The 19,140-nt window shown below is 38.7% G+C and overlaps 1 protein-coding gene across 2 annotated transcripts in view; it reads left to right on the top strand.

Annotated features, from left to right (window-relative positions):
- myom1b (myomesin 1b) overlaps positions 1–18,429 on the top strand; it is a 37,639-nt gene extending 19,210 nt beyond the window's left edge. The window contains exons 15-36 of one of the 2 annotated variants that reach the window (XM_051940666.1): positions 2,813–3,235; positions 5,288–5,484; positions 5,570–5,696; positions 7,345–7,529; positions 7,614–7,728; positions 7,808–7,964; positions 8,045–8,151; positions 8,292–8,336; positions 8,452–8,588; positions 8,698–8,842; positions 10,043–10,102; positions 10,283–10,350; positions 11,950–12,063; positions 14,332–14,391; positions 14,643–14,730; positions 14,820–14,858; positions 14,956–15,061; positions 15,762–15,925; positions 16,208–16,244; positions 16,455–16,477; positions 16,720–16,775; positions 16,878–18,429. In XM_051940666.1, the coding sequence (XP_051796626.1) occupies positions 2,813–3,235; positions 5,288–5,484; positions 5,570–5,696; positions 7,345–7,529; positions 7,614–7,728; positions 7,808–7,964; positions 8,045–8,151; positions 8,292–8,336; positions 8,452–8,588; positions 8,698–8,842; positions 10,043–10,102; positions 10,283–10,350; positions 11,950–12,063; positions 14,332–14,391; positions 14,643–14,730; positions 14,820–14,858; positions 14,956–15,061; positions 15,762–15,925; positions 16,208–16,244; positions 16,455–16,477; positions 16,720–16,775; positions 16,878–17,138 (2,714 nt within the window). In that variant the 3' untranslated portion in view covers positions 17,139–18,429. The remainder of the gene's footprint in view (positions 1–2,812; positions 3,236–5,287; positions 5,485–5,569; positions 5,697–7,344; positions 7,530–7,613; positions 7,729–7,807; positions 7,965–8,044; positions 8,152–8,291; positions 8,337–8,451; positions 8,589–8,697; positions 8,843–10,042; positions 10,103–10,282; positions 10,351–11,949; positions 12,064–14,331; positions 14,392–14,642; positions 14,731–14,819; positions 14,859–14,955; positions 15,062–15,761; positions 15,926–16,207; positions 16,245–16,454; positions 16,478–16,719; positions 16,776–16,877) is intronic. The other variant, XM_022196226.2, reaches the window with a different exon arrangement.
- The last annotated feature ends 711 nt before the right edge of the window (positions 18,430–19,140 follow it).

Genomic DNA, 19,140 nt, shown 5'->3' with positions numbered 1-19,140 from the left:
AGCCTGAGGCGGGGTCGGGGTCAGGACTTGTAGACTTCCTCTAATTTGGGTCAGTGCGATCCAATTCAGCGGTGGTTACAAACCAGCCCAATGTCACAAACCACCATCATGCCCGCCACCCTCCCCCTTCTTTCTCCCCTCACCTTTCCTGGGCACAAGACGTGTCGGCAACCCCACATGGTGCCAACGGTACCGACACTCGGACCTGTCCCACCCCACCGGTACCCCCAAACTGTTTCTCCGTTCTAACCTGTCTGTTGGCAGCTAACCTGGCCGTGGGATTGTTCTGTTCAGCTGATTCTGCTTGACTAATGGAAATAACGCAGGAAATAATTACTTAAAAATGCAGACAAATTAGAGTTACTGTGCATTATACATGTATACTGTCATCTGGACAGTTTCCCTCAATAAAAAATATGGAATATTCCAAACCCACAATGTATAATTGAGACTGACAGGCCACTAAGTTCAGTTTTTAATAGTAACTTCACATGATAATAAACATGAGTGAGCATATAGAAAGGACAATGAGTCTATGTTACTTTATGCAACAGAAATCTCTGCTTTTTTCTTTGATTTCTGACAATTTATGTGGCCTCCTAAGACGCGAGCTTTGGTTGGGTGTGCATTTTAGATTTCTTCGAGTTATTTGGGAAAAGGAGTAACCAATAAATATAATAATCAGACAATATCTAGTATCTGATTATCATTATTACTATGAACAATGTGCTCTTTTTGAAAAAAAAAAAGATCTTACAAAATAATATACTTCAGTTCAAATATAAATATTCAAATGTGATTTCATTTCATAAAGACAAACAGTTATTTTCCTACTTCCTGAAGGTAATAAATAGCAATAAAGAGCTATGTGATGTGAACAGATTTGGGAAACCTTTTAGTGAATACTTTTTCTGTTTAATGAATCATCTATCAAAAACACTTGGTAGAGATAAATATTTATTATCATAAAAAAATGCATACATTCAAAGCAACCTACATAAAAAACCTGATGGTATAAGTGTAGGAAAGTTATTTATTTCCTAGTAATGTGGTAAAAGATACCCTTTTTGGCTTTGTTAATTTGTCCATTAAGCGTTTCTTATTTAGTGGAACGGCCATGGCACTGTGGTGTATTGATGACAGATTTCTGGGGTTTTATGCATTAGAAATGTAACCTATATATTGAGGTTTTATGCAGTAAAATTCTTCTTTTCTTTACTCATATTACAGTTTGAACATGTACAGATGAATTAATTCAATACAAGAACCTACCATTGTATAGTATAAAGTAGATTTACAGCGTCTGAGCAGGCTTGTAGGCGAGGTGGTGTGCTCAAGTTGCAGCGAGTTACATCTAAACCATTTTAAAGTCAGGAGGGGAATATTCTCTTATTTAAATTTGACTAGCAGGCATGAATCTTTAGGGGTTTCATCAATGACCAGAGAGGAACTTTAACATACAAAGAGGAACAACAACAGTAAAAGACTATGCTGCCAACCTAATCAAGATCCAAAGAATGCACCCCCCCCGCTCCTTGTGCATCTAAACATGGACAAAAATAGTTAACTGAGTGTGTGTGAGTGACTAAGCGCCTTGCCCAGTTTCCAGGCAGATAAACGAAGGCCTCAGTGCCACAACCCAGCATGAACTTCAACTACCTGCTTTCAAAAGGGACACAGAATAAACTGGTCACATCAAACTCATCCATCCTAACTGACTATGAGGTGACAGAAACAAGGCGAGTGACACTTAGGTCACATAGACAGTCATTGTAAGACTCAACAGCAAAATCTACATGAAAACACTGACAAAGTTAAACACAAGGGGGCGTTGTTGGGCTGTAACAGCTACTGTACGCGATAGACAAAAACAACCAACTGTCAATGGGAAGTTCTGACAGCTGTGGACACATATTTGGGCTTTCTATGATGACGCATACAAAACATGAACTCTAGGAACATTTTAGTTATTTTAAAAGTCGTTCTGATCATTTGAACAACAAAACTATAACTCAGAAAAGTCTAGTCCGGCCCTAACACTTAGTATGCAAATCAGTAACAGAAACAATGCTGCTGGTGTAGTAATTGTCAGAGATGCTCTTTCTGATCTCCTGCATGTGTTTCCTGAATTAAAATCTCTCTGCATCATAACTGTTACGGCTTTTAGCCTTTGGATGTCACTCATTCACTGGCTGGCTTTGTGCTGAGCGGCATGTTCTGTTCTCCCTTTATGAAACACATTTAGCAGGAATGCCAACGTATTTGTACAGCAGGCTGTATCACATTCATTTTTGCTTTGCTAAATCATAAAGAATTGATTTTCTGCCGATATTAATAACCCTTATTTGCAGTAAATAGCCCATTCCATGCAAGTAAAGTTGCTATTCAAAGTTTTTGTTGTTCAGGAAAGCACTACTTCATGTGTTGGATCATGGTGTGTTGCTGAATTCAGCCTCAAAGCACCACTTACTTCATCTTTTGAGTGCAAATCTGAGAAGTGATGGAATCCATTAGCGTCATCACTGAAGTTTTTCATAAAGGGTCGGCACAAAGCCACACACCCACGCACTGTTTGGCTGCTCTACTTTACACGCCTGCATGCTCTCATAATCCCAAATGAAGCCTCCTCACGTGGATGTCACTCGTTGGTCATCTTGTCTTCATTTTCCTTCCCAGTCAGATGAAGACATTGTACTGTATCTGATAGGGTGATGCTATGAATATTGCTTATTTTTTGGATATGAGCTGCCGATGTGGATCTTTGGCCTGTTTTAAAAAGCTTCTTCTTGCTTCTCTCTGCTAACACCTGTAGGGGGCGGCATCCCACACGGTGTGTTGTCGAAGATGGGGCCGGGGGGTAACGTGGGCCAACTAACCGAGCACAGGCCACGCTGGACGGGCACGCATGAAACTGTCCAGTCCCCCCCTGACACTATGCAAAAGCACAGTAAAGCTCAGGCTGACACTGAAGTCAGACAGGGGGCCGGGGCAGCAGAGCTCTACCCCGCAGAGGGTAAAAACAAAGGGGGCAAGAGAGGCAGCGTGTCCTGGGCCCCTGACCTGGCAAAAACGATGCCCTCAGAGTCAGGCTCAGTTTCTGACCCACTTACTGACACAGTCAAAGCTGCACACTTAGACCCGGTCGCTGCCAAGGTTCAGGATGAGGCTGTGAAGGCACGTAAGTTCTCTGTAGACGATAATCGGGAGAAACCGAGGCCCAGGAGAGGATCAGCAGGTGAGCACTGGTCCTCCAAATGAAGTGAAATACTTAATAATGAATATATTCCATCCTGACTTCCCACGTTGCACCAGTTCTGTGACATCTACAGGTACTTTACATACAATAATCAATAAAAAGTAGATGAGCTGCACTACTGGGTAACATCCTTTCAAGGTAAGTGACAGTAAAGCACCACCATAACCAGGTTTAACTCAACACAGTCTTGTTTTCCGGCCACTTCTCACCCACACCCTCCTGACTCGGTGGTCTGGCGTCCGTCACCTCCCCGTGGACTTTTAACACACAAACACACAGAAGTGCGTCACAGCTCTTGAAAAGTGGGTCATCCATCCAACACAAGAGCAGGACACTTGTGACCCGAGGCTTTTTTGGGAGCGACCTGTGGACATCGTCAGACATTCACCTCTCGACACTCTGGCCTAAAAGGTGGAGGGGTCGAGTTCATGTGACTATTTGTGTATGACAGGCAAATTTGTTATCAGCATGATAAGTGATCCTGCTTTTGTAGAGACCTGTTGCTCACAGACGCTCCCTCAAGCTAGACTGTTTCCCTTTTCACCACAAATACTGTGTTTTAACTGCTTCATGCTTTCTTATTACTTGCATAAAGGAGTAGTTTGACATTTTTATGTTCTTATTTCTTTTGTGTCAGGAGTTGTATAGAAAGCTTGATACTACTCTTTTGAAATATGAAGCCACTTAGCTTAGCTCAAAATTGGTAGAAGAACCAATTAATTTGATTTATTTTATCTAGTGAAGACATACACATTGTGTGCTGGTTGTTTTGGCAGCAAAACACAGTTAGTCTGCTAGCTTGCCTGGTTTGCAAACTTAATTTATTCTACTGATTTAACAAGCAATATATATAAATGTGAAAATAATTAACTGTAAGGATTGATTTGGGAATCACCATGGCAACTTGATCTAACCATGTTCAAAGTAAAGCTATGAGTGCTGATAGAAAAAAATTGCATTTTCTTTTATTGTAGCACCACCAGTTATCAAATTACACAATTTTGATTTTGACAACCTTAAGAAATCCTCCATAACCAAAGTATAGTGTCAATACATGAAAGAATGATGGAGAAATTATGCTATTTGACAACTTTAACCCCAATTTTGATTGGCTATAGTGAGCAGTTTTGAACATCTAAAATTCATCTGATGACCTTTGTAAGGTTGAACATCATCTTGACCGATTTTGATGAAGACTAGAACTTTTTTTTTCTTCAGAAAATCCAATTTGGTGAAAATTTACATCATAATGGCGACTCATTTTTGAAAACTGGTCATATGGTATAAAAGTGAAATGCACAAATGCACATTCAACTGCGACCCATTGGTGAAGCTAGACTACTCAAGACAAAGACTTGGAAGTTGGTGAAAAGAATCAACGGACTCTCTTTAAACAGACTGCCAGATTTCACAACTTTTTTACTAAATTAATCATCGGCAGCCATGGTGTCCAATAGCAAAGGATGTATGAGAAAAGGTAGAAACCTAATGAGTGCCAGTTGTTGAGTTTTAGAGTTGTTGGTAGGTGGATTTTGTCAGAACAGAACCAATATGGTTGCTATCCACTGTTACTAGTCTTTATCCAAGTGTAAGGTAATGTGCAGCTGGCGTCATATTTAGACATAAAGAGTGGTAAGTGTATATGTTTGGCAAAGTTTCAATCTATTCCTTTAAGCAAACCACGATACAGAAGTCCAATAAGGAACATTAAAGTTGTAAATGTGTTTTGTTCTGTTACAGCAGGTATTCACCAACAGCTATCTTTAATTTCTTCACAATCCGTATTGACCATGACTTGTTGTTGGTCAGTACTTGCTGTAAACAGCTTTCAGTAATGACACACTGAAGCTCAATGTTTCCAAAGCTACGGTTAAAGAATTTAGCCAATCAAAGGTTTTAATTAATCAGTAGTGCCGTATTTTAAAGGAAGTTTGGGAATTAAAAGCATCGCTTCATTGTCGTGCTTCAGTTTCCCATTACATCAGCCTTCCTGCTGAGGCACTGTTGGTTAATTGGAGTCTTCTGCTGCAGCCTCTCCTGCTCCACCCTATGGCATCACCGTCCTGGAGTGCGTTCGCGACTCCATGGTGCTCGCCTGGAAACAACCAAACTTCATCGGAGGTGCTGACATCACCGGCTACTTTGTGGATTATCGTGAGGTCATCGATGGCGTGCCGGGCAAATGGCACGAGGCCAACATCAGAGCCGTCAGCGAGAGGGCCTACAGGGTGAGCTGATAGGAAACGCCTCTCAATGGAAGCCCTGGGTTCAGCTGTAAGCTCTAAGGTTCTGTTCTTATTTTTGTGCCTCCAGGTGTCCGACCTGAAGGAGAACAAGAAGTACCAGTTCCAGGTGAGGGCAGCCAACATGGCAGGTGTCGGCATCCCATCGCTGCCCAGTAACACCTTCCTGTGTGAGGAGTGGACCATCGCTGTACCAGGTTGGTTAGACCAGATGTTTCACCCACTGAAAGAATAGTTTGATGGACAGAAGATCAATGTTCGAACAAAAAAATTAAAAAGTGGCCATTTTTCAAACACACATTGCACTGATTTAACAACTTTTTTGGTTACTGTATAAAATTTGGTTGTCATTGTTGCCATAAAACATCAAACACTAATTGGTTCAAGACTATCAATCACGAGAATTGATGCTTCCATCCATCTATATGACAGGAAACTGAATATTTGAAGGTTTTAGGCCATTTATTTGACAAAAACAGCAGTTTGAAGATGTCAACTTGAGCCTTAGAAACTTGTAACTGGCCCTGTTCACTGTTTTCTGACATCATTACAGGTCAACAGATAATGATTTGACCAAAGTAAATACCTTAGCTTACTCTAGAGCTAACTCTACACATGCATCAGCTTACTAACTTATCATGAGGATCACTGCTCTGCCTTTGCATAATGCCATTTCTGGCCCAATCTCTGTATTTTTTCGGACTTAAGAAAGGAACACTGAAGATTCTTATATTACAACTTGGACAAAGAGTTTGACAGATTTGGACTTTTACCAGGCAGAGGAAGGCGAACAAAGAAACTATTGAGTTGGATTTTGGGAAATTTGGGCTTCTAGTCATATACTAGAGAATGAAAGTCATTATAAGTCTGATCGCACACTTAAATAAAAAATACCCCAGAGTACTTCAAGGTCTTTTTCACGTTAAAAAAAAAAACGGATTTCCTCATGATGTCTCACCGTATGGAGCAAAACACCAAATGGACGTGTTAAGAAATTAAAAAACTTGATTTTCTTTTTTTTTTTTTTTGGAGAGAGAGTCATTGTTTTGCAAGTAAGTCAAGTAAAAATCCCAAACATTGTGTTTCAGCTATTAAACACATTGTTCTGCTTGCAGCATGACTGGCTGCTGCGGACAAATATAAAGTGGTGTTCAGTTGTTTGTTTGACACAGCTTCATATTACATCATTTTAGACTAAATTAAAGTTATTTTGGCTCGGCCAAAGTGCAGCAGCAGGTCTTTTTTTCCCTGAATCAACAGATTTGTCGACAGATCACTGATTATAATTGCATAAATGTGGGGGGTATTAATCTTGATTAAGAGACAAAGACTTTGCATATTATCCTGCTTTTTTGCTTTGTATCTACTCTGCAATAATATTATGATGATTTAAAATTCTGTTCAATTCTTTCCAATTCAGTTAAATTCCCTTCAGTTCAGCTTTATATAAACATCACTGATACATACCTTGTCATCTCTAGGTACTTCCTAGAATAAGATGGGGGAAAAAAAATATGCAGAGAGACCCAACAAATCCAAAGTTTAGGATTGCCTTTGAGCAGCAGTAGGAAGAAGAAGAAAAAAAATCCCCTTTCATAAGGAAGAAGCCTCCACCAGAACCAGGTTCAGGGAGAGCAGACGTCTGCCCAGACAGGTTGGGTTGAGGGTAAGGTGGAGAGAGAACAGGATAGCAGATAGAAAACAGACTATCAGTGTGCCTGTTGTCAAGGAAGCAGTGTGCAGGAATTTTCCTCTCTTAACACCTATGAGACACAATCAAACCTACAGATCTGCAGTGTTTCTAGCCTTAATGTTTCTTACTGTTTTGTTTCTGGTCATCTGCAGGACCTCCTCACGACCTGCAGATCAGGGAGGTGCGAAGCGACTCTCTGGTGCTGTTGTGGAAACCTCCCGTGTACCAGGGCCGCGACCCGGTCAACGGTTTCTACGTCGACATCAAGGAAGCAGAAGCGCCAGAGGAGGCCTGGAGAGGAGTCAACAACAAGGCTACAGAGAAGTCATTCATCAAGGTTAATGTCTGTTTCTCTGACAGACTCGTGTCCAAGTGTGGCAGCAGCTGCTGTTTAATCAGGTTATTTTCTTCTATTCAACAGATTAAGAATCTTAAAGAAGGAGAGGCGTATGTGTTCCGCGTTCGTGCTCAGAATAAAGCCGGCGTTGGTAACACCTCAGATGTGACAGAACCTGTTCCTGCCGTGACCAAACCAGGTACGACGAACTGACAGTGGAAGTGATGAATATCGTGAGAACTGCAGCAATAATTTCCCTTTATTTCTTGTGTTTTCAGGCACTAAGGAGATAGTTGTGGATGTCGACGATGACGGTATCATCTCCCTGAACTTTGAATGCAGTGGCATGACCCCCGACTCCAAATTTGTGTGGTCCAAGAATTACGAGGAAATCTCAGACGCCTCCCGCCTGACTGTAGAGACCAAGGGAAACAAGTGAGACGGCACTGTTTTAATACTGCTTAAACACTAACAGATATCGTTGTTACCACTTCAATGCTGTGTTTTTTCTGCAGGTCCAAAGCTGTTTTCAAAAGTCCTGGGGAGGAAGACATTGGCATTTATTCATGTCTCGTCACCCACACTGATGGTGCTTCATCCAGCTACACTCTCTCTGAGGAAGGTAAGATTTAAAGCCCAGAGAACAACGAAAAACATGTGTTTATGTGAAGTAAATATATATCTTTTTCTAATAAAGTGGCATCAGCTGTTGCTTTTTGCATCTTTTTAATCTTATTTTATGCCTTTCCTGTTGTTTGTCAGAGCTGAAGAGGCTGCTGGAGATCAGTCATGACCACAAATTCCCCAGTGAGTGTTTCACAACTCATCTCTGCTGCTTTTAAGTGTCTTAGCTTTTTGGGGTTTATTTTGTTGTTTTTTTGTGCTGCTTCTCACTCTTTCTTCACCCTCCTCTTCACACCAGTTATTCCCCTGAAGTCAGAGTTGGCTGTGGAGCTGCTGGAGAAGGGCAGGGTTCGCTTCTGGCTGCAGGCCGAGAAGATTTCACCAAACGGCAAAGTCAATTACATTTTCAACGATAATGCTGTCTCTCAGGGGGAGGTCAGTGAGAATCATTGCTGTTTTATATCTTTTTTTTGTGTACTAACTGTAGGTATTTTCAGGCAACAAAAAGAATGCTTCATGCAGTGTTGTCTTTATTGTCTGACAGAAATACAAGATGAACTTTGACAAGAACACCGGTGTGATTGAGATGATCATGGAGTCTCTGACTCCGGCAGATGAAGGAACCTACACTTTCCAGCTGCAGGACGGGAAAGCAACCAACCAGTCCAGCTTGGTGCTGATTGGAGATGGTGAGTTCAGTCAAACAACAGTCAAAAAAAAGAAAGCTGCAAGCAGAATAATGAAGAAAATTACACCTTCCTACATGTCATCTTGCTGTGAAAACACACCGTAGAACTTTCATATTAACTGAACGTTTGTCACATAATCCTGTTTTCCTATTCCCAGTAGTTGATGCAGACTACGATTTAATATAGAATACAGATGTGCAAAAGCTAGGACTCCTACATATTATTATGGAAATATTACTGCATGGGATTCAGATTAATGTACATGCATGAGTAAACAGTGATAAACGCTACAGTAAAACCTCTGTCATTTAAAAGAAGCCAAACTGAATAGCATTAAGCCCTGGTACACTATAAAAACAGATGTTCAGCTTCAACAGAAAACTAATGACTACACAGAGTTAGGGGAATTAGTCTACACTCCACAATTGTTGGTGTATTAATTTACCAAAGACTTAATAATGGGTATCCTAAAGTTTTTAAGGACTTTAAATCTTGAACTCTAAGTGGAGCAAAATTAAGTTATTAAGTCAATTAAATGAATTTACTACAACTTAAATTTTCTTTTAAATCAATTAATGATGTTTGAATTATACACAATGTTAAGCTGGTGTCCAATGTTACGTCAACACAACTCATCAAGTAAGGAACATAACAGGTTTATCCAATCAATAAATCTGAATCTTGCAACCATGCATTAATGAAGATTTATTCTTAGATTCATTGTAGTTTCAGAAATATACAGCAAGGATGCTGTTTTTGAGTTGGAAAGCCTCAGCTTATATTTCCAAGTTGACTTCCACCACCTGTGGAAATCCCTTTTCCATGGTTCCCCATTTTCATCCATCTAATCTAGACTTTCTGCCCCAATGTGCCCTTTGTCACTAACAGTCAATAACTTAGAGGCCTTTTTAAAAATAATGCTGGCAACAACCAGCTAAAGTTAGAGCCCTTCAATAATTCATCTTGGGCATCCTCCATAGGTCTCTGTGAATCAACAACCTGCAGAAGTGTAGTTTTCCACAAGACAACACTAGGGGGCAGTAAGAACTTCTGAGAAATTGTGTTGCTACTGAGCAGCTTAAACTACATTCATTATTCATTCTTTATCATATAACAGACTGGCTTCTGCAGAGCTCACGGTTAGATTCCAGGTTGTGTTGAACTATAAAACACTATAAACTTTTTATTTTTTATTTGCAGTGTTCAAGCAGTTGCAGCAGGAATCAGAGTTCCAGAGAAAAGAATGGTTCAGAAAGCAAGGTATGAAACACAACTACCTGACATGATTGTTTTCTTAATTAAGGAACTTGATGTTTACTTGATGACATGTCAGGGAACAACAGAGAGAAAAGGTGAGAATAACTAACACAGGAGAAACTGGAATCAGAAAATGCTTTCTATGCTGTGATTCTGGTCTTTATGACTGTATGTTTGTTGCAGGTCCTCATTTTATCGAGTATTTGGGCTACGAGGTGACACCAGAGTGCTGCGTTATACTCAAGTGCAAGGTGAGTTAGACAGAGAACGTTCCCACAACATTAGCAGACATTACCTCAAAGCTCTGATGTTTTTAAAAGAAAATCAAATGTTCAAAAACTGTTTTAATACAGTGCTCATTTTATTTACTATAATGTTTAATGTGATTATTCAGAGATGCTGTCAGGAAGACAGATGATGTTCCGTGATGACAAAGGTGGAATGTTCTCACACCAACATTCAGAAAACGTCTCCTTGATGTTATCGAGGCGTCAGATGGTTTTTAAAATGTAATGGGATACATTAAGAAAGGTGTAAAACTCTTCCTGAAATTTTCTGAGAAGGTTTTGAGGATGTTCTTATTAGAACACGATACAGAACGTTTCTCTGTAAAACATTCTCACAATGTTCTATGATGGGAAAAGAGGAACATTCTCATATCAAGATTCAAGTAATATTTTCCAGATGTTTGAGGCCTGAGATAAGAGAAGGTTTTATAACGTTCCTGCAATACAATATATAAAAGGTGGAACATTTTGCCGTTTTGTTGAAGGAACACACTGTAGAACGTTCCTCCGTAAGACGTTTTTATAATTATGACAAAAAGAAAAATGTTCTCAATACAACGTTCAAGAAAGAAAAGATGCTGAGAACTTAAATGACAAAAGATCCTTTGTAAGATGTTGCTTCTCTGTGATATCTTAACCAAGGTGGAACATTCTGCCTACAATGTTCTGAGGATGTTTGAGGAACACAATGTGGACATTGTTCTACAAGACATTTCCACAATGATAACGAAGGAGATGACGTTTTTGAAACATCAGATGACAGAACGTTCTTTACAAGATGCTCCTTTACTTCGATATATGAATAACGGTGGAACACTCTGGCTGCAATATTCTGAGGATATTTTGTGGATGTTGTTGAGGAACACAATGCAGAACACTCTTCTAATAAATATTCTCACAATGTTCCCTGATTTCAATGGAGGAATGCTCTCAAATCAACAGTAGAACAGTGTTTTCCAGATGTTATTGAGGCTGAAGATGACACAATGTTTTCCAATATAGAATGCTTTATAATGTTCCTGTGATATAATATCGTAAAGGTAGAACAACTGGCTCAAGCTTCAGATTACAGAATGTTTTTAGGATGTTCCTGTCATGAGATATGTTGACATAGGGGGAACATTCTGGCTGCAATGTTCTCAAGATGTTCTGGGGATGTTGAGCGTTCTTTTCTAAGACGTTTCAATGATGGTGACAAAGAAAGGATGTTCTCAATACAACGTTAAAAAAAACAACATCTGTAAGTTGTTATTGAGACCTCAGAAGAAAGAACGTTCTTTACGAGATGTTTCCTTATATCGGTGAAGATGAACGTTCTTCCTTCAGTTTTCTGAGGATGTTGTTGAGGGAGCACGTTAAACAAACATTCAGTTTTGAGAACTTTAGGGCGAAACAGTCTAGCAATCACCAAACATTTTTAGAACATCTTTAGTTGCTCGATCTTTTAGTTGAACATTCTGGGAATGGAAAGAAAACCTTTTCGTAAATTTTAGTAAAACTTTCTCAGAACATTTTTAGAACCAAAAAAAGTTCTAAACGTCCCTCTGCTGTTTTGTGTTTCAGGTCGGCAACATGAAGAAGGAGACGTCTGCGCTGTGGTACAAAGACGGACACCAGATCAAATCAGACGAACATCTGGGCTTCACCGAAGGAGTGCTGAAGCTGGAAATCGCTCAGGTGAGAAAATGAGAACAGAAACCTGAGTGAAGCGTGAATTTACGTAAATATATCTGTGTATATTTCTGTGCTGTATAATCACCACTGGCATATATGACTGTGAACACTGCAGCTCTGTTCATGTCTGAATTCTCAAAAATGTACGGATCCTTCCATTTTGGACTTCGGTGTCAAGTAAGTTGGAGTAAAGAAATGATCAAGAGATGGTTGTTCAGCAGTGGTGGAAGAAAAAAGTCAAAGTGAAGAATGAATGAAGAACTTTAAAATCACTTCATTGCAAATACGTGAAAAATTCTGCTGAAGTAAAAGTACAAAGGAATTAGCAGCCAAAATACAGTTTAGGGATTGAAGTAAAAATGCTGTTTTGGCCTCTGGATATTGCGTAATGAGCTTATTATTAGTGACGCATCAGTGTGTCAGCAGCTTGATACGGCTAGACCTCACTGGAACTACTTTATATAATGTTTTATATTCATTATATACAGGAAAAGAAAAATATATTTGTGAGGTTTCAGATGATTAATGGGAAAGAAAAGATGAAAAAGTTCAGATATACAAATCTCATTTCAGTTTTTGAACTTTTTCTCCAGTTTTTGAGTTTTGGTGAAATTCTGGTTGGTTAGATTTTCTTTTTTAATTAAACCATGTGATAAGTTTATTTGGTGGAGGTGTTAACAACTCATAGACATCTCATATGTAATGCTGAGTACACACAGCTATTTGGAAGAAATTAGAGGCTAATAAAGTCAGAAACTACTGAAACTATTATTATTTCACAATCTTGTTGTATTATCCACTGTATAAAAAGTCTGAAAAATAACTAAGTCTGAGTCTACGTGGCAGATAAATGTAATGGAGTGGGAGTATAAAGTAGCATAAAATTGAGGTAGATGAGTAAAGTACAAGTGCTGCAAAATTTCTCTTAAGTACAGTACTTGAGTAAATGTACTTAGCTACTTTCCACCACTGTTGTTAAAACATTTACATTTGACTAATTTCACTAGAAACTCAAACTATTTTATTATCAATAACCAGTATTAACTTTCTTTAAGTTATTTTAATAAATCATATGGGGGCATTCCACCTCAATTCACCAAATTAAAACAAAAAAAGTTCACATCTGACCATCTCATATTTGTTAGATTTTTTCTGTGCACATGTATGTTATAAAGTAAAATGTGTGAACTCTGGGATCAGAGGTAATATTAGTTTCTGAGTTAAAACATCTAGAAGGAGGGTGGGTCGGTTTCACAATGCCATTATTGCTAACAACTTTCCTAACACAGTGTTTCAACTCTTTGCTAACAAGGTTAAAAATGAATTAAAAACAAATTATGATAAAGAAATCAAACATAAGTAAAATATACATGTGACTGCTTATGGTGCCAATTTTCATAAAATTATTTGAAGTATGAGTAAGGAAAAAATTTCTTTTAGCCCAGTAACAATATTATAGAACTCTTCCAGTTGGGACCACTGTTGGATATTATTGTTCAAATAGTGGCCAGAAATGCAAAGAAAACCCCTGTAATTTTCTTATTTTTTTTCTTAAATTATGTCTCCAACTGACACCAAACTCTGTATTTTTAAAGCTCTTATTGGTGTCAATCACAGGAAGAAAAAAAACTGCCTTTCATTGTGGAAAAATAAAGATTTTACGGTTGGGAGAATAATGGAACTAAAAAAAAAACATGGACATTTTTTGACCAAATTTGCACCATCATATAACTGGTTTGTAAAGTTCTATCAAAGCATTGAAGACTGCATGTACAGATCAATGGGTGTGCCAAATTTCAGGACTCTACGTTATTGTTATTGTTATTATTATTATTATTATGGTAGTTCAAACATTGTTGCACAGCTTGGTGTGAAGAAAACAGCGCAAAAATCCACATGGCGCCACCTTCTTTCGGAATTTTCAATTTTGACACTCATGTTACTTGAGAACCCAGATTTTACACATGATGAACTCAATAAATATTCACCACTTTAGAAAAATAAATCAAACTGAAAATGGTCAGGTGTGGGTATTCGGTCAATTGAGGCGGAATGACTCATCATAAATTACATTTCGGAACTCCATCATCCCCTTCTTTCACTGTTCTGTCATCTTTTCTCTCACATCTCACTCTCTAAACTCTACCTCTCTGTCTCATAAGTCACTTACATCCCACTGTGCCGTCTGTAAGCGTCCGTCCAGTCCAGTGGTTTGACTTCATCGCAGGTAAAACTACGTATAAACATCATTTCACATGTGTCCCATTGCAGCGCGACATCCCTGCAGACGCAGCCAACAATACCGAGAGCCCAATCCCGAGACGACTAAAAGTTGGGATCAGTTCTCTGTTGTCATCACGGGCCAACGGCCACTTCTGGTTTTGCCTGAGAATGTTTTTTGTTGAAGTTCACGTCCGTCTGTCTGTTTGTCCAGTTGGCTTTTTTGCTTTTGCGTCATATATGTGTTTTCTGCAGCACCCCTAGCAGAAGAGAAAAGCTTGCCTTTTCAGATGAATACAAATCACATTCTTTTTACAAAATGTCGTCGGGGCGAATATTGACTTTGCTGCTTTTACTGTCAGATTTCCAAGAAAGACGCTGGAGTTTATGAAGTTGTTCTGAAGGACGACAGAGGAAAAGACACGTCTACACTGAACCTGACAGATCAAGGTGAACCTTTAGAACCAGACTCTCCTATCCCCAATACAGAAGCTGAACAAGTAAATCACTAACCATGCCCAATTTTTGGTCTTTTTAAGGTTTCAAAGACTTGATGAATGAAGTTTTCAGTTTTATCGGTAAGAAGAAACATTTAGTCTGCAGATAATGTTGCATTTAATTCGTATTAAACTCAAAATGAGCATTTAAATGATGCTTTTATGTTTGTCTTTGTAGCCAATTCCTCCACTCCACTGAAGGTCACAAGCACAGATGAAGGCATCCGACTCTACACGTTTGTCAGCTACTACAATGATTTACTCCAAGTCACATGGCATTACAAGTGGGTTAATTTCTATACGAGCAAGCAGTTAGAGCTACCACAAATACTGGAATTCAGCAGATTTATTTAACCCTCTTGTTGTCCTGCGGGTCAAAATCGACCCGTTTTAAAGTTTAAAAATGTGGAAAAAAATATATTTTCATAGTGAAACTTCTAAAGTCCACATTTTCAACATTTTTTTGAAATTTTTGAACATTTTTGTTGAAAAAAAGTTTCTTTAAGAATATTCAGAAAAAAAAATCAACCAAAATCCGGCCAATTTCAGTGGATTTTGGTAGATTTTTTTCTGAATGTTTTTAAAGAAAATATTAGAAGTTTTACTGATATATATGTAATCACTTTAGATATTTTAAGGATTTTTTGTGAAGATTTTTACAAATTTTCTGAAAATATTTACGAGAATTTTCTTGCGAAATTCAGGGGATTTTTTAAAAAGTGAACTTTTAAGGAGTTACTGGAATTTTCTTCCTGAAGGTTTTGCAAATTTTCAGAAATTTGGGGATTTTTTTTGCTGTATTTTTCAGACAAGGAAACTATTTTTTGGTGCCCGTAAATGAAGGCAACAGGAGGGTTAAATAAAACTTGTCAGTTCAAAGTTTAAATGCATTTGTAATCACATTTCTCACCTAAATACATTTTACTGCTGGCTATAGATGTTTTTAATTAAAGCATCTTTGTGTGTTTGTTGTCTGTCTGACAGGGATTCAGCCATCGCCTTCTCGGACCGTATAAAGAGCGGCGTGGTCGGGGAGCAGCTGTGGCTTCAGATCACGGAGCCCACAGAGAAAGACATGGGCAAGTACGCCATCGAGTTCAATGACGGAAAAGGAGGCCTCAGGAGGACTCTGGAGCTCTCTGGTCAAGGTGGGACCTCCATCTGAACCTCTGTGACTATAAACTTATGCAATAGTTTTATATCAGAGCTTTGAATCTGTACTTCTCATCTTTAACTGACTTTAGCAGCTTCAGTCCAACCAGCCAAGTTCTAACATGTGCTAATCATGTTCTCAGATTTAGGCTTTTTTATGATTTAGTTTTCTTGTTTGCGTTGTTTTTGCATCTATTAATTCTTACACAAACAAACTATAAATCCAGATTCCACCAAACCACATTCAGATTCTTACTCCGCTTGTTTGTGTTTTGCAGCATTTGATGACGCTTTTGCAGAATTCCAGCGACTCAAGTAAGTCACTAATCACAATTTGGAACTAGTTTGAGGCAAAAGAATGATTTTGGGTTTATTCTTGAGAAAATAAATGCATGAAATATTTTATTCTCCATCATGTTGTCAGATTTGTTGCTTCATTAAAAAAAAACATCTAAAAACACATGAATGCTTTCACTTCTGATTCTCTTTTCATCTGACTTGTTTCATTTTTTTTTTTTCCATCAGAGCTGCTGCTATTGCAGAGAGAAGTAAGTGACACTCTGGTTTCCCTTCTTTTATATTTCCATGTAAACCTGAAGATGTTGTTTTATTGTCATGATTACACATTTGTTGTAATACTTAGAATAGTTATGTGTAAGTTTCAAATACTGCAGCTTGTTTTATTGTAATCAAGCCAAGTGAAAGTTCATGTTACTTTACTTTATGAAGCACATTTCTGCTTTTGGAAATCATGTTTTTTAATCATTCAAGTTACAATTGTGTCTTTAAGATCGCGCTCGAGTGGCGGGAGGTCTTCCTGATGTGGTCACTATACAGGAGGGCAAGGTGAGCACAGAGCAAAGACTCCATCTGCATGTTTTCTGGCTCTCAGCGTGACTTAAATCTGTGATATTCCTTGCCGTGTGTCGCACATTTTCTTCCTCTCAGGCCCTCAATCTCACCTGCAACATCTCGGGCAACCCGGTGCCGGAGGTCACCTGGCTGAAGAACGACAGGGAGATCACGTCTGACGAGCACTGCATCCTCAAGTTCGAGTCGGGCAAGTTCGCCAGCTTCACCATCACCGGCGTGAACACGTCGGACTCTGGCAAGTACAGCATCCTGGTGAAGAACAAGTACGGCACAGAGAGCGGAGACTTCACCGTAAGTGTCTTCATCCCCGACGAGGCGGGCGGCAAGAAAAAGTAGAAGCGGTCCAAATCTTGTCGTAAATATGTATAAATGAAAAAACAATGGAAAGGTTTAAAAAAAACAGAGGAAAAAAGGGCGTGAGGATGTGTTGTGTAGAATATGAAATCAACTCCAGAGGTGCTGAATCTGAACATGAAACGAGTCAGAGAGAAATCCAAGAGGTGTAACTTCAAAATGAGAATTGATATGTGAAGTTTTGGTCCATTACTGGTGCAATTTTGTTGTTTGTGTAACGTTGTGGCACGCAGAGAGGCAAATGTTGACTTTAGAAGAAGAAACTGAACATTATTTAACCCTCCTGTTTCCTCATTACCAAAAAATACTGTTTCCTTGTCTGAAAAAAATCCAAAAATTCAGCAAAAAATTCCCCAAATTTCTGAAAATTTGCAAAACCTTGAGGAAGAAAATTCCAATAATTCCCGAAAAGTTTTATTTAAAAATCCCCCAAATTTGGCCAAAAAATTCTTGTAAATATTTTCAAAAAATGAGTAAAAATCTTCCCCCACAAAAATCAAAAAAATATCTGAAGTGATTACATATATACCAGTAAAGCTTCTAGTATTTTCTTCAAGAACATTCACAAAAATCAACCAAAATTCAGTGAATTTTGCTGAATTTTGGCTGAATTTTTTGTGAATATTCTTAAACATTTTCCAAAAATGTTGAAAATGTGGACACCAGAAGTTTCACTGTAAAAATTCATATTTTTTCCACATTTTTAAACTTTAAAACGGGTCAATTTTGACCCACGGGACGACACGAGGGTTAACAAGGGAAAGCAAAAAAATGTTGTCAGAAGGATGCAAAACCGAATCGCTGAGAAAAATCATGTTGAATGTCTAATAAAATATGTTTTAACATTTGCTACACACCATGTGGACTTCACTGCTGATGAAGCAAACATAAATGACTGCAAGTCTTACTGCAAAATTTAAATTCTGCTCCACATCTTGCAGAGAAGCCTCAACAAAACCTGCAGCAAATGTATTAAAACATGTATTCTACCTGTATGTTTGCTCCACTGAATCCACAGTCACTTTAAATGTAACATCACATCACCGTCTCCTGAACTCTGTACGTCTCCTCATTATTATCGATGTTATTCACCGTTTCCCCGTCACGTCCCCTCCACAGTCCACCAGCACTGATTATACAATGACTGTCTCCTTTATTTGTGATGCCACTGCAATGAAGATCACTGTTAATACCAGCGGTAGTGATTATTGCCTCACTTCCTGTTCCCCAGTGTCTTGATGAGACTAATAAAAGAAAAGCATGTACTTCCCCACATCCTCCTCCTTCCTTTATGAGTCGTGTCACTTTGTTTTCAAACCCTCTTCCCTTCACCGTTCACTCTCTCGTTTCTCCTTTTCCACTCCATTTATGCCGTTTAGATTTTGATTTTACTGACTTAAAGAGCACAAATAATTAGTCAAAATACATTAAATTTAGTTGATTAAACTAATTTTTTTTCACTTCACAGAATATTTACACCAGGCAGGAATACAATAAATCTGACAAGAGAGAAAAAACTAAAGGGAAAAGTATTCCAACTGCCCAGAAGAGATGAAGTAATATCAGATACTCAGGTCACAATATGATACCATAAGAACTTCCTGTTTTATTAGAAAGTAACTAGAATAGAATTTATCTATATGAAAAATATACATATAAATCTGAAATATGCTGCAGAAGTTTTAAAATCCGTTGAATAGAGATGAAATCCTGTGATATAAATAGATCATTTATATTATGAGAGCTTTCTATTATTTGCACTTTGAGGTGTTATTGCTGTGGCAGCCAGTGGTAGGTCTGTCCTCACTGAGCTTCCTGGGTAAGTAGGACATCACTTCTGATTTTAGAGCTTCATCATCTCGCTGCCACGTCTCACCCCGTTGTGTCTCCTGTCAGCTGGAGATCACAGAGGGGACGCCTGATCTGGGCGTGACGTCATACTGGACCGACGCCGAAGGAAACGTGATGTTTGGTCCAAACACGC

This window comes from Acanthochromis polyacanthus, chromosome 20, assembly GCF_021347895.1.
Source record: "Acanthochromis polyacanthus isolate Apoly-LR-REF ecotype Palm Island chromosome 20, KAUST_Apoly_ChrSc, whole genome shotgun sequence".
Taxonomy (NCBI): Eukaryota; Metazoa; Chordata; class Actinopteri; family Pomacentridae; genus Acanthochromis; species Acanthochromis polyacanthus.
This window is presented reverse-complemented; position numbering and strand designations above follow the sequence as displayed.